General features: G+C 43.9%; 1 protein-coding gene across 1 annotated transcript in view; it reads right to left on the reverse strand.

Annotated features, from left to right (window-relative positions):
• Nucleotides 1–5,974, reverse strand: part of ECPAS (Ecm29 proteasome adaptor and scaffold) — a 97,835-nt gene extending 91,861 nt beyond the window's left edge. Inside the window, exon 1 of the mRNA XM_065878967.1 lies at nt 5,927–5,974. Coding sequence (XP_065735039.1) covers nt 5,927–5,966 — 40 coding nt within the window. The 5' untranslated portion in view covers nt 5,967–5,974. The remainder of the gene's footprint in view (nt 1–5,926) is intronic.
• Nucleotides 5,975–14,336: the final 8,362 nt, after the last annotated feature.

The following is a 14,336-nucleotide window of genomic DNA, read 5'->3' on the forward strand; positions in this document are numbered from 1 at the left end:
ATACAGGCTTGATGTAGCCTTTCTACATAGCTCAGCTCAGCTGCATATTTGGCTGTCACTAAAGCAGCCATCTCTCTGGGGCTGTTTCAGTATGCTCACAGAATCACGTTCACCTACACAGCTACACACACAGCTTCCCCATCTCATCCTCTAAAAGAGCCACTAGGATGCCTGTCACCGGCAGAGACTCTCAGAAGACACCTGACATGTTGATTACCTGGCCAACTTTGCAACTGAAGTGGCTGTGTCGAATGGTCAAGTTGAATAGCATCAATGTGCTTTAAGATTACATAGGCTGTTGCTCCTTCATGAGCTGTCTTTATCCCAATGAATATCAGATTCTAAGGATGCCTTAGAATTATAAAGCCCAGAACATGAAACCAATGAACAGCTGACCAGGTGAAAAGTCTCAAATGCTTCCTTCCCTCTGTCAGAAATCTCCCTACCCATTGCTGAAATATAACTACAATGTCAACTTTTCCATGAACTGGCAGAGGATAATATTAGAAGAAAAACTAGCCCACATGCCTTGCATTGAATTTCATTCCATTCCAAACAGTTACATTACCCTAAATATAAAGAAAAACTACAGACTATGACCTTAAGTAATTTACAAACTAGATTTCAGAACTGCCTTTAACAGTCAGAACTAATTGTTCTCTATTTTGGCATCTTACCCCCAAATCTAATATGTCCTATTGGATGAACCAGAATATTGCCACATTTTATACACTATAGCACATTTCTTCTGCAGGCTAGCAAGACATGGGGAAAAAAGCCATGTTGATCTTCTTATAAACTATATTTCCCTTTCAGAGACACTAGTACAGTAGCAGCACAGAATTAACATAAACTTTGGAGTCAAAAAATTTGAGTTCAAGCCCTAACTCTGTAACATGAGGGAAGCAACACCAGACAACAATAGTACCAAAGTCACAGGGCTGTTGTAAGGATTCAATCAATTAATTCGTACAAAGTGCAGAACACAATGGTAAGCTCTCAAAAACATTAGCTTTACCATTATTCTATTACAATCACCTGACTCAAAGTGACAATTACAGGATATTTTTGAAAGGATAACAAACCCCAACCCAAGATTATCCTGCTTACCTTTTGACAACTTTCATACATGATACTACTCCATGATACTACTTGAAAACAAAAAAAGAGAAGAAGAAAAAGAAAGAAAAGAAAAGAGATAAGTAAAAGACAAACCTGTCCGTTCTGCTTCTCAGGAGCTCCTACAGAGTGTAGTATCAGATACAACTGAAAGCAGCTACAGATTTCATTCAAATTTATGACATGTATATCACTTCAAATGCAAAGGTAAAATGCATTGATTTAAAATCTATAGAAAGGCAGTGTTACGAGTTATACATCTCAAAATAACAGACCTGGGAACCAAAAATGATAATATTACTCTAGCATTACTAACTATAACAAATCATACACTTTGGTCCTTACATATCTGTTTATAAGTATTCTTCCTCTTTCTTCTCAGTAGTATTATAATTCCATCAGTAGAGTTTTCATGCTTCTTTTGTACACCACAGCAGTGTTAAACAGCAGTCAAATAATTGGATTAAAGTAACAAGTAGCTGAGAATTTAGCAATGCATCTGATTTGATCTCTTCATCAGCATGAACACTCTATGGTACACGGAGGTAACCCAGCCTAAAGACTGGTCATGAGTGCCTGTGAGCCACCTGGAATCCAGTTCCAACTCCACCACTTACTAGCTGAGGGACCTTGGGAACCTAAAATGTCTGTTTTCCACTCCATAAAACAGCAATAAGAACTTTACCTACCTCTTAGGATTATTTTAATGAATAAAAGAATATAGGGGCTTCCCTGGTGGCGCAGTCGTTAAGAATCCGCCTGCCAGTGCAGGGGACATGGGTTCGAGCCCTGGTCTGGGAAGATCCCACAAGCCACGAAGCAACTAAGCCCGTGCACCACACTACTGAGCCTGCACTCTACAGCCTGCAAGCCACAACTACTGAGCCCGTGAGCCACAACTATTGAGCCTGCATGCCACAACTACTGAAGCCCACACGCCTAGAGCCTGTGCTCTGCAACAAGAGAAGCCACCACAGTCAGAAGCCTGCATACCGCAACACAGAGTAGCCCCTGCTCACCACAACTACAGAAAGCCCGCACGCAGCAACGAAGACCCAACACAGCCGAAACTAAATAATAAAATAAATATTAAAAAATCTTTAAAAAAAAAGAATATATACAAAGCATTTAAAACAATGCTAGTGCTAAAAAAAAAATGCTAGTGCTGAAATATTTAGGGGGAAGGGTACTGATGTCTCCAATTCACTCTGAAATGCATCAAAATAAGATGGATTTAGTACTTAATGCCACTGAACTGTACACTTAAAAATGGTTACAATGATAAATTTTATGTTATGTATGTGTATCTTACCACAATCTTTTTTAAATAATAAAATAAAATAAAATAACATTTTTAAATGTGGCTTGAAAATGGACACATATGTGATAAAGCTAGTAGTAAAATATCACATGTAGAATCTAGGTAGTGGGTATATGAATGCTCACTTTCAATTTTTCTGTATTTTTGAAGAGTTTTATGATAAAATATTAGGGGGAGAAACAATGCTGGCATCTAGTTGCTTTTTTATCATCTATTAGTCAGAAATAATAGCCAGCTAATATTCAGATACTTAGCTCCTTTCTCTTATAGCAGAATTCTGAAAAGCACCTTGTTACCAGCCATCTCTCCTTTTACTATAACCTTTCTGAAACTGAAAATGGCTTATTTGAAGTTCCTTATATACATGCTCGGTATATATGAGTGTGATTTCAAGTTAAATTATTCCAAGGTACCAACTGCCAAGTATTTAATCTCCCCTGAAGAAATGCAGAAACCAAGTTAACAGACATCTGTGGCCAAAGACTGGTGACTTGACCAAACAAAACAATGAAAAACCAAGCATTGGAATTATTTCTTCCTAACTTTTCTAGTAGCTGCTAAAGCCAGTAAATTCCTCAACCAGAAGAACTAAAAACGTTTTAACAGGTACCTGATGTACAGGAGCACAATGCATATATACAAATACATCAGCCACTTAAGAATGATATCCAATTCTTCCTCTAGTTTTGTTCCCCATTCCAACTAGTAATTTATATTTTAATGTGTTTAGTGCTACAACATGAACTCAGATATCTTGCTGTGGAACAACTTAAAACGTCAGACCACCTCACACCCACTGGGATAGCTACTATCAAAAATATAGAAAATAGGGCTTCCCTGGTGGCGCAGTGGTTGAGAGTCCGCCTGTCGATGCAGGAGACACGGGTTCGCGCCCTGGTCCAGGAAGATCCCACATGCCGTGGAGCGGCTGGGCCCGTGAGCCATGCCGCTGAGCCTGCGCGTCCGGAGCCTGTGCTCCGCAACAGGAGGGGCCAAAACAGTGAGAGGCCCACGTACCGCAAAAAAAAAATAGAGAGAAAATAACAAGTGTTGGCGAGGTCCTAGAAAAACTGGAGCCCTTGTTTACCACTGGTGGGAACATAAAATGGTATAGGCACTGTGGAAAACAGTATGGCAGTTCCTCAAAAAATTAAAAATAGAATTACCATATAATCCAACAATCCCACTTCTGGGTATATATCCAAAAGAACTGGAAGCACAGTCTCAAAGAGAGATGTGTACATCCATATTCATAGCAGCATTATTCACAATAGCTAAAAACATACAAGCAACCCAAGTGTCCCTCGACAGATGGATGAGAAAATATGACATATGCATACAGTAGAATACTACTCAGCCTTAAAAAAGAAAATCCTGTCACATGGTACAACACCGATGAACCCTGAGGACATTATGCCAAGTGAAATAAGCCAGCTACAAAAAGACAAATCCTGTATGAGTCCACTTACATGAGATACCTAGAGATATCAAAATCATAGAGACAAAGAGTTCCCTGGTGGCGCAGTGGTTAAGAATCCGCCTGCCAATGCAGGGGACATGGGTTCGATCCCTGTCCAGGAAAATCCCACATGCTGTGGAGCTACTGAGCCCACGTGCCACAACTACTGAGCCCGTGTGCCACAACCACTGAGCCTGCACTATAGAGCCCGTGTGCCACAACTACTGAAGCCCGTGCGTCTAGAGCCAGTGCTCCACTACAATAGAAGCCACCGCAATGAGAAGCCCGCACACTGCAACAAAGAGTAGCCCCGCTCGCCGCAACTAGAGAAAGCCCGTGCACAGCAACAAAGACCCAACGCAGCCAAAAATTTACAAATAAATTTATTTTTTAAAAAAATCACAGAGACAGAAAGTAGAACAGTTGCTGCCAGGGGCTGGGAGGGGGTGGGGGAAGGAAGAGTTTAGTGGGCATAGAGTTTCTGTTTTGCAAGATGAAGAGTTCTGGAGATAAACAGTGGTGATGGTTGCACAACCATATGAATGTCCTTAAGACCACTGGCCTGTACAGTTAGAAATGGTTATGATGGTAAATTTTATGTTATGTGTATTTTACCACATAACAAAAAATGGAAGAAAAAAGATCAGGGAGCTGATCTCCCCAAAAGGCCTCGTGGTGCTCCAGCTTGGAACTGACACACAAGCAATCAACTCTGTGGCTATCAGGCCCTGTCTATCTCTAACCACCGCATGAGACCTTGTCTACTCAAGACTCTCCATCCTGCCCAGGGTGACACCAATTCTTTATTTCAGCCTCAAAATGAGCAAACACCACTGCTGCTACACCAGTTTTGTGTCAAAGCAGCAAGGATCTTATCTCTCTAAGCCTGCCTCCTCTTTAAAACAAGGATAATTACTACCTACCTGCATTACTAGGCTGTTAGGAGGACAAAAGTGAGATCATGTATATAAAAGTATCTTTAAACTGCCAAGCACCAAATAAACAGAAATTATTGTGCGTATAGCTACTTTCACATGAAAATTCAGAGGGGGCTGTAACAACAGAAACTTCACAAGGCTTGAGACACCTCACCCAGGCTTCATTCCATTTAAAACCCACCTCATCCCTAAATAACACCTTTCTTGTTCTTCATAAACTGAAGGGCAGCGTTGAGGAAACACCTCAGCCTAAAGCTTTTCACCTAACCACCCCAAAGGCAATCAGAAACTGTCTTGCATGTCTTAGGAAAATTCAATTTTTATGACCCCAGCGTGGGCCTGCGGCGCCCGGGGACTACACTTCCCACAAAGCACCGAGGAGAACCCGGGCGGCGGGCGAGGTGGCCTGCGATTCAGGGTGACCACCGCTCTCCCCGAGCGTGGATCGCCGTCCCCCGGAAAACTGCAACGTTTAAGGTCAAGTGTGCACTGGCTCTCCTTTCTGAAAGCGCTGTCACCCCGAGGTTTCCCCTGCGGCTAGCGCCGCGACGCTCCCTGTCCGCCCGTCCTTCCTGCTCCACCTGAGGGTCACCGCCTGTTCCTGACCTTTCCGCTGATTTCTGGTGTCACAACACGGCACCTTCTCCTCCTCCCCGAAAGCTCCACTTCTAGAACTCGCCCAACAGTTGGGCCCGGGGTCCACGGAGGGGTCTGACGGGACGGCAGACACAGCCCGCCCCCATGGGGCCCCGGCCGCCCAGCCAGCCCAGCCCCTACGGGCAGGGGGCTAGGCTTCCCCCCACCCCCGGGCCGGGGAGGATCGCACACAGAGGTGGCTCCGCCCGGGGCTCCGGTTTCAATTTCGCAACGTGACGGTGCAAACCTGAGGCCTACAAATGCCGGCGGCGGCCGCCGCCCCGCCCGCCCGCCCGCCAGGCCCGAGCGCCCCAGCCCCCCGCACGCCGCGGCCGCCGCCCGCCCGCCAGCCAGGCCCTGCTCCCCTGCCCTCCCGCCCGGCCCCGGCCGCCGCCCCCGGCCCGGCGCTGCGCCGGCTCCGGCTCGCTGCCGCAGGCTCGCCGTGGCACTTACTCAGCTCGTCCTGGGAGGCGGAGGCGGCGGCCGCAGCCATGTTGCGCCGGGGAGGGAGGGAGGGGCCGGAGGGGGAGGGCACGGACGGGCGGCACTGGGGGCTCGCCGCTCTCGGTGCAGCAGAGGCCGGCAGCCGCCTCTGGTAGTTCGGCGCGGGCCGAGCTGCGCCCACGAGGCCCGCCCGCCGTCGCCGCCTGCGTCCTCCTCGCTGCACGCGAAGTTCTCGCCGTCCCCCGCGAGCTCGCGACTCGGGCGCTCCCGCAGTCCGGCGCCTCTGCGGAGCCGCCGCCGTCCGTCGGCCGAGGCCCGGTACGCCCGGCCCGCGCGGCGGCTCTGCGGCTCAGCGCCGCGCTCACCCAACTCACGCCGGTTTTATATTTAGAAAGAGCTGAGCCATCCTCCCAGCGGCCCCCCCGCCGGGCCCCTCGCGCGCCCGCCCGCCCTCGCTCGCTCGCTCGCTCGCTCGCAGCTCGTCCTGCCCACCTGCCGCCGCCCGCCCCGCGCGCGGGAGCCGGCCCGCGAGCGCTCCCTACGCGGACCCGGCACGCGGCGGCCTTCACCGGCGGCCCGGCCTAGCCGCTCCTCGCCGCCCCTCCTTGCCCGCGCAGCCTCCGGCGGCCCCGGCGCAGAACGGACGCGCAGGCCTCTGACCTGAGTCCGAGCCGGTCTCCATGCCGGGGATGCTGCGCTCAGCGCCGCGACGCGGGCGCCCAGAAGCGAGGCGAGAGGCGGGCTCGGCCTCGGGGAGCCGCGCGCCGCAGTCCGTGAGGGGCTTGGTCGAGCTGGCCCGGGCTGCCTCGGCCGGGGGAGGTCCTCGAGGCGGGACGGGAGGTCTTTCTGTAAAGGTCTGTGGTTGTCACGTTGGCTGGTCCCGACCTGGAGAAACACGCCTGTCCGAAGGAAGAGACGTGGACTCGGAAAAGTTGAGCCGGGTTCGGAGTCGGCGGGAGGAAGCCCCGCCCTGCGCCTCCCGCTGAACTTCTCGGCCCCGCCGCTGACTCAGTCCCGGGCGAGCCCGGGTGCCCAGGGCGCCTTCTTTTACTTAAAGATGGTGATAAACTGAAGGTTTCTGATGCTCTTCGAAACTAGAACTAGGACTACCGAGTGAGGGAAGATCACTAAGTCCCACTAAAGTTCAATAAGCCAAGATTTTTAAAGTTGAATTTCAAGTATATATGCTTATAGGGGTTGTTGTCTTATATTTTAGTCCCTACGTTCTTTTTGGTAACCCGAGTGATTTATTTTGAATATAGCGATTTTAACTTTATGCCTTCAGTTTGTCCGTGAGGTCACTTAGTGAAAAACACTTGCAATATGGAATTCAAATTAAGGGGTTGCATAATTGCTGTACTTTAAGTGACAGTACTGTCATAAATTAGGTACAAGGTCAGATACACTTTTTTTTTTGGTATAAGAGGAAGAAATCAAGATCCTAACTGAATTGAAATTGCCTTTATCCCTAAAAGAAATCTGTAAAGCCCTAGTTAATGTCTTGCAAAATGAATATATGTCATTCCAGATGTAACTTGGGCAAGTACAAGGTACTTACACAACATTAAAGACATTTATGTCCTTTATTGCTTTTATTATAGAGATTATACATGATCTTTGTAAAAATTGCAAGTGGTTCAGAATTTAAAAATGAAAGTGAAAGGACTTGCTTCCCCTCCCAGCATCCCACTCCCCTAAGAAAACTATGGTTAACAGGTACAGTTGAGCATGCACCCTCCAAGGCCTTGTTTCTGTGCACATGTGTATATGGCCCCCAAAATAACGAAGTGGGGAGGGGGTTCAGACTCATGATAAAGTTCTGTATCAGTGTTTTTCGTCCATAGACATTCTTCCACATTAACTCAAAAAGCTCTACACCACCACCACTCTTTTTATTAATGACTTCATAGTATATTAAGTTAACCAGTCCCTTCTTTTGAGCACATTTTGGCTCTTTTTGTTTGATGGTGACACAAAATCGATGCACAATGAAGTATCCGCAAACAATACTGAAGTGTATAAAGTAAAGGTTGTCTGCCACCTTCCTGCTCACCATCCCCTCATCGTACTCCCTAGAAATAATCCCTGTTAACAGTTTGGTGCATACAACCTCTCCTGACCATTTCTATGAATGTATAGAGTGACTGTACCAAGGACTAGTATGGGGAAACTGACTTCCCGTAATTTCCAATAGATCCTTCTAAAGCCAAGCCACCACCACCCCCCACCCCCCAACCCCTGCCAAAAGTATAGAATCGAAGTTAAAAAAAAAAAAAGTTCGTTTGAAATTTTAACTTCCAGACAATGCCAGTTAGCAACTCATAAATTCCTCCTATATAGACGTTCCAGAATCCCACATGTGTGCAAATCACATATAGGTATTTACACGCAGATTCTGTTTGACAAAAATGGAATCCTACTATACATTTTACTGTGTAACTTTACCTTTTCACCAAACTATATATCACAAGTATCCTTCTATATCAGTAATAATAGCTAATACTAATTGTGCCAGGCACTATTTAAAGTATTTTACTTGGATGAATTCATTTAATCCTTACAACAATCTTATGAAGTAGGGGTTTTTATGATACAGAATGATTGAGGAACAGAACTAAAGTGCCACAAACTAGTAAGTGCTGAAGCAGGAATTTGAATCCAGACAGTGTGGATCCAGAGTCTACATTCTTTTTTTCTTTTTTTTAATGAATTTATTTTATTTATTTATTTATTTTTGGCTGTGTTGCGTCTTCGTTGCTGCGCGGAGGCTTTCTCTACTTGCGGCGAGCCGGGGCTACTTTTCGTTGCGGTGCATGGGCTTCTGATTGCAGTGGCTTCTCTTGTTGTGGAGCATGGGCTCTAGGTGCGCGGGCTTCAGTAGTCGTGGCTTGTGGTCTCTAGAGTGCAGGCTCAGTAGTTGTGGCGCACTGGCTTAGTGACTCCGTGGCACGTGGGATCTTCGCGGACCAGGGCTCGAAACCATGTCCCCTGCATTGGCAGGTGGATTCTTAACCACTGCGCCACAGGGAAGTCCCCAGAGTCTACATTCTTAACCATTCTGATCTGTATGTGCAGAATTACCTCATTCTTTTAAATGACTGCATGATAGTCTTTTCCAAAGACTTGCAAGAGAAAAAAAAAACCATTCATGATAAGTACATGACAAAATTTAATCATTCTCCTATTGATGAGCATTTAAGTTTTTACAATTTTTTACTACTGCAAACAATGCTACTGTAAAACATTCTTATATCTTTATGAAGTTACATATTTCTATATGTAGACATGGAATTGTTAGGCAAAAAAAAAAGATGGCTTTAACATCTCATTATATACAGTAGTTTATAGCAGCTTACAATGCTGCTTCTAATCACTCTCTTCAAGCTTTTTTATAGTTGCTTCTTCCTTCAAACTACTTATAGTTTATTTTTCCCACTAAATAACATCATCATCTTACTAGGCACTATGGTTTTAAATAGTAGCCTTGAGATACTTCCTATCTAAAATTTATTTCAACTTTAAAAAACAGACAGGACACTTCCCTGGTGGCACGGTGGTTAAGAATCCGCCTGCCAATGCAGGGGACACGGGTTCAAGCCCTAGTGCAGGAAGGTCCCACATGCTGCAGAGCAACTAAGCCCATGTGCCACAACTACTGAGCCTGCACTCTAGAGCCTGTGAGCCACAACTGCTGAGCCCACATGCCGCAACTACTGAAGCCTGTGCGCTTAGAGTCCATGCTCCCCAACAAGAAAAGCCACCACAATGAGAAGTCTGTGCACTGCAACGAAGACCCAAAGCAACCAAAAACAAGAAAGAAAAAGAAAAATCCACAAGAAAGTCCCTCATGAACCATTGGTAGGAATGGTAATTGGTGCAGACACTAAGGAAAATAGTATGGAGGTTCCTCAAAAAATTGAAAATAGGGGAATTCCCTGGCGGTCCAGTGGTTAGGACTCCGTGCTCTCACTGACGAGGGCCTGGGTTCAATCCCTCGTCGGGGAACTAAAATCTCACAAGCTGTGCAGTGCGGCCAAAAGAAAAATTTGAAAAAAAAATTGAAAATAGGACTACCATATGATGCAGCAACTTCACTCCTGGGTATTTACCTGAAGAAAACAACACTAATTCAAAAAGATACACGCACCCCAATGTTCACAGCAGCATTATTTACAATAGCCAAGACATGGAAGCAACCTAAGTGTCCATCAGTAGATGAATGGGTAAAGAAGAAATGGATACATGTATACAGAATATTATTCAGCCATTAAATGAAAGAAATCTTGCCATTTGGGACAACATGGATGATCTAGAGAACATTACGCTAAGTGAAGTAAGTCAGACATAGAAAGACAAATACCATATGATCTCACTTATATGTGGAATCTAAAAGGCAAAACAAAGAAAACAAAAAGGATTTCCCTGGTGGTGCAGTGGTTAGGAATCCGCCTGCCAGTGCAGGGGACATGGGTTCGATCCCTGGTCTGGGAAGATCTCACATGTTGTGGAGCAACTAATCCCGTGTGCCACAGCTACTGAGCCTGCGCTCTAGAGCTTGTGAGCCACAACTACTGAAGCCCATGCGCCTAGAGCCCATGCTCTGCAGCAAGAGAAGCCACCTCAGTGAGAAGCCCACGTACCACAACAAAGAGTAGCCCCTGCTGGCCACAACTAGAGAAAGCCCGCGCACAGCAACGAAGACCCAACCCAGCCAAAGATAAATTAATTAATTAATTAAGAAAAAAGAAAACAGACTCATAGATACAGAGTACAAACAGGTGATACCAGAGGGGAGGAGACTGGAGGGTAAAATGGCTGAAGGGGATTAAGGGGTACAAAGCTCGTTATAAAATAAATAAGTACAGGGATGTAAATATACAGCATAAGAAATATGGTCAATAATATCATAACTTTGTATGGGGACAGATGGTTACTAGACCTATTTTGGTGATCATTTATTTCGTAATGTATGCAAATGTCAAATCACTATGTAGTACGCCTGAAACTAACGTAATATTGTACATCAACTAATTTTCAGTTTCAAAAAACAGACAAGAAGTAATTGGGGGAGGGTAAGAGGGGGCCAAGAAAGGCCAATGAGAAACCAAAATAATATATCACAAAATCCAAGAACTAAAAATTTGTATTTTACTCCTTAGAAGTCCCCTCTCCCTCTTGTAGGTCCTACTCACACTGAATATCTGCATGATTCTGATAAGGTGAACAATCTTGCTTCCATCGTCAGTCAAAGCAGAGTAGAAGCAGAATATTAGAGGGCACTCTTCTGGGCAGGTACATGGATGACCAAAGTACTAACGGACACACTGAAAACAAGGGAAGAAGTAGGAAAACTATGAGAAGAAGCTATAAGAACTCAAAAAGCAAAGCATGCTGGGGTTATTTATAAAGTACTGAAAGCACTACCCACCACATAGGCCCTGAAATCATTTCACTTGAATAAGTGATGTTTATGGTGCTAATCCTGACATCAAGAAATGGTGAAATAGGGACTTCCCTGGTGGTCCAGTGATTAGGACTCCGTGCTTTCACTGCCAAGGGCCTGGGGTCAATCCCCTGGTTGGGGAACTAAGATCCCACAAGCTGCGTGGCGTGGCCAAAAAAAAAAAAAAAGAAATGGTGAAATTATGTCTAATTTCAAGCAACAAAAATCGAGGAAGTATGAAGTATATTTTACAAAGCTTTTCATCTAAAATGATTATAATAAGTAAGCAACTTCTGGTGCTTAAAGGTTTAATTCTAAGCTATCTAGAAAATCCAGCTATCCTAAAAGATTCAATTATCCATTCCCAAAGAGCCCCAGACAAGCCAAAATTCTATATAAATAAGTCTAATATAAATAAGACTTTATATAAATAAGTCTAATTGTTTTGGTTGCTGAAAAAGTTAGGGACTGGATCCAATCTGCCGACAGAGGCATAACCCTAATGATCGTCTCTGCTCTTTTCGGTCAGTTATTGACTGAAGACATATTTCATGACATATAAAACCATGTCATGACTCAAAACATTCCACTTTCTAAAACTTGAACTCAGAAACATCAGTCTCTAACCACCATATAGAATCTTTCCTCTCTTTTCCTAATTCCTGTGGATTGGAGTACATTTTTTAAATCATTGAACATTTTATTTTTAATTTTAATAACCAAGTAAAACAGTAGGCTTGTCACAGCAAACTAGAGAATTAGCAAATTGGGAGATAGAGGAATGCTAAAAGTATGTCTTTCAGAAGAATTAAGACATAGAAAATACAAAAAATGAGTTTGAAAACATAGAAGCTTCAAACTTCTCTATTAGAAGACTAGGTGGAAAGAACATAGAAAATTGTGGAAAAGCAATTTTTGAAGCAATTCCAATTGTGGAATGGCTGACTGCATCTAGAAACTAATGCAATAGCTGTAATTTGTTTAGAAGGGTCTGAGTCAACAGATATGTCATTTTTGCTTCCTGCCTTTTCTGTTAATTCTGCCTGGAATTTAGACAAGGCTGGAGCTCCAGTGACCATGTTGTGAATATGACATACCTACAGGCCATTTAAGCAGAAACATAGCACAAGGCCAGGTCTCTGAATGTATTGTGAGAGCTGCCATACAAGCTATGGTCAACCTGATTCCGATTTTATTACTGAATGAGAAAAACGAAATCCTGATTAGCTTAAGCCTTTATTTTTAGGAACATAGAGTACACTTTAGATCCTCATCACCTCGAAGTTTTTGACCACTTTATGTTCATGGCAATGAATCCTTATTAGCACCTTCAAGTTTTTCTTTCCTTGATTTCTCTCTTACATACAGTGCCAATCAATTCCCAACCTTGGGCAAACCCCATCATTCATTTTATTTTTCCCCTCCCAAATATCACTGGAGAAAGGCAAAAAGCTGATCTGGTCCAGTATAATACTACATCTTGCATTTCGGAGAATGAGGCAACCTGTCCCCTATCTTCTAGAGATAGGATTTATCCCTATACCAAAAGATTCTACCTCCTCTGATTTCCTTAGGACAGTGACTTCACAGGTTTTTGTTCAGGTCTCCCCCCCAAAATTTTTTTTTGAAAAACAATGTAACTCGTTTGCACAATTTTAGGTTGGCATCTAAAATTTCCCCTTATTACTTAAATAATTGAAAAGAAGAAATTTTGACAATGAATTCTATTGTAAATAGTAGCATTTTAAATAAAGGCCCAGGGACTTCCCTGGTGGCACAGTGGATAAACTCCACAGTCCCAATGCAGGGGGCCTGGGTTCCATCCCTGGTCAGGGAACTAGATCCCACATGCATGCCGCAGCTGAAGAGCCCGCGTGCCGCAACTAAGATTCCACACAAGCAAATAAATAAATAAATATTTTTTTAAAAATAAAATAAAATAAAGGCCTGGGACTTCCCTGATGGCGCAGTGGTTAAGAATCCACCTGCCAATGCAGGCGACACAAGTTCGATCCCTGGTCCAGGAAGATCCCACATGCCACGGAGCAGCTAAGTCCGTGTGCCACAACTACTGAGCCTGTGCTCTAGAGCCCATGCTCCGCAGCAAGAGAAGCCACCTCAATGAGAAGCCTGCACACTGCAACAAAGAGTAGTGCACAACAATTTACACTAAGGCAATATAGTTTTAACCTTGAAAGTCTTATTGTTTACTTTATCATCCTTTTCTTCAACAAAAATATGTATATAAATTTAAATATTTGAAAATTTTTCTATGGTTATTTAAAAAATTACTATGACTGAATAATCATAATTAATAGTACACAACTTATCAAAAACAACATAAATACAACATTTTTTAAGGTTTTAACTATTAGTGATTAGCATATTTTTTATGTTACAGCTTTTTTTGTTACAGCTTTTGAGAGTTATTAAACATGAAAAGTAAAATTTTATTGGAAATGTATCTCAATGAAAAGGACAGGGGCTGTTTTTTTAAAAAAAGAAAGATACCCAGTTGCTGTTATTCACTTCCTCATTACCTAATTTAATATATCACATTGTCACTTTGATGTCATCAAGTTCTTCCTCTGAAGACAATCAACCCTCTTAGTCGGGAGATGGCTGAGAGGCATGGCTTGCTTTTGTAAAGTGAGAGAAGGGCCACTGTGAAATAGGACATCCTGATTTTTAAAGGCATTCTTAGGCAAAGCAATTTGAAGAAACACTATATATGATCTAGAGATTGATTTTCTTAGTACTATCCATGCCCCTATATCCTAAGAAAATTTTCATGTACTCCTGAGGACCCTTGTTCCAGAACAATGCATCTTCAGTGTTCTTCCTTCTTATCCTATTCTGTCCCTAGTCTCTCTTTGAAAAAATAACCTACCCAATACCTTCTCTTTCCATTCTCATATTCAGGCTGCACCTTTATTCCTTCCTCAACCCCCTGGACTTCCCTGAAATTAATTGCCT

Source organism: Phocoena phocoena, chromosome 6 (assembly GCF_963924675.1).
Source record: "Phocoena phocoena chromosome 6, mPhoPho1.1, whole genome shotgun sequence".
NCBI classification, from domain to species: domain Eukaryota; kingdom Metazoa; phylum Chordata; class Mammalia; order Artiodactyla; family Phocoenidae; genus Phocoena; species Phocoena phocoena.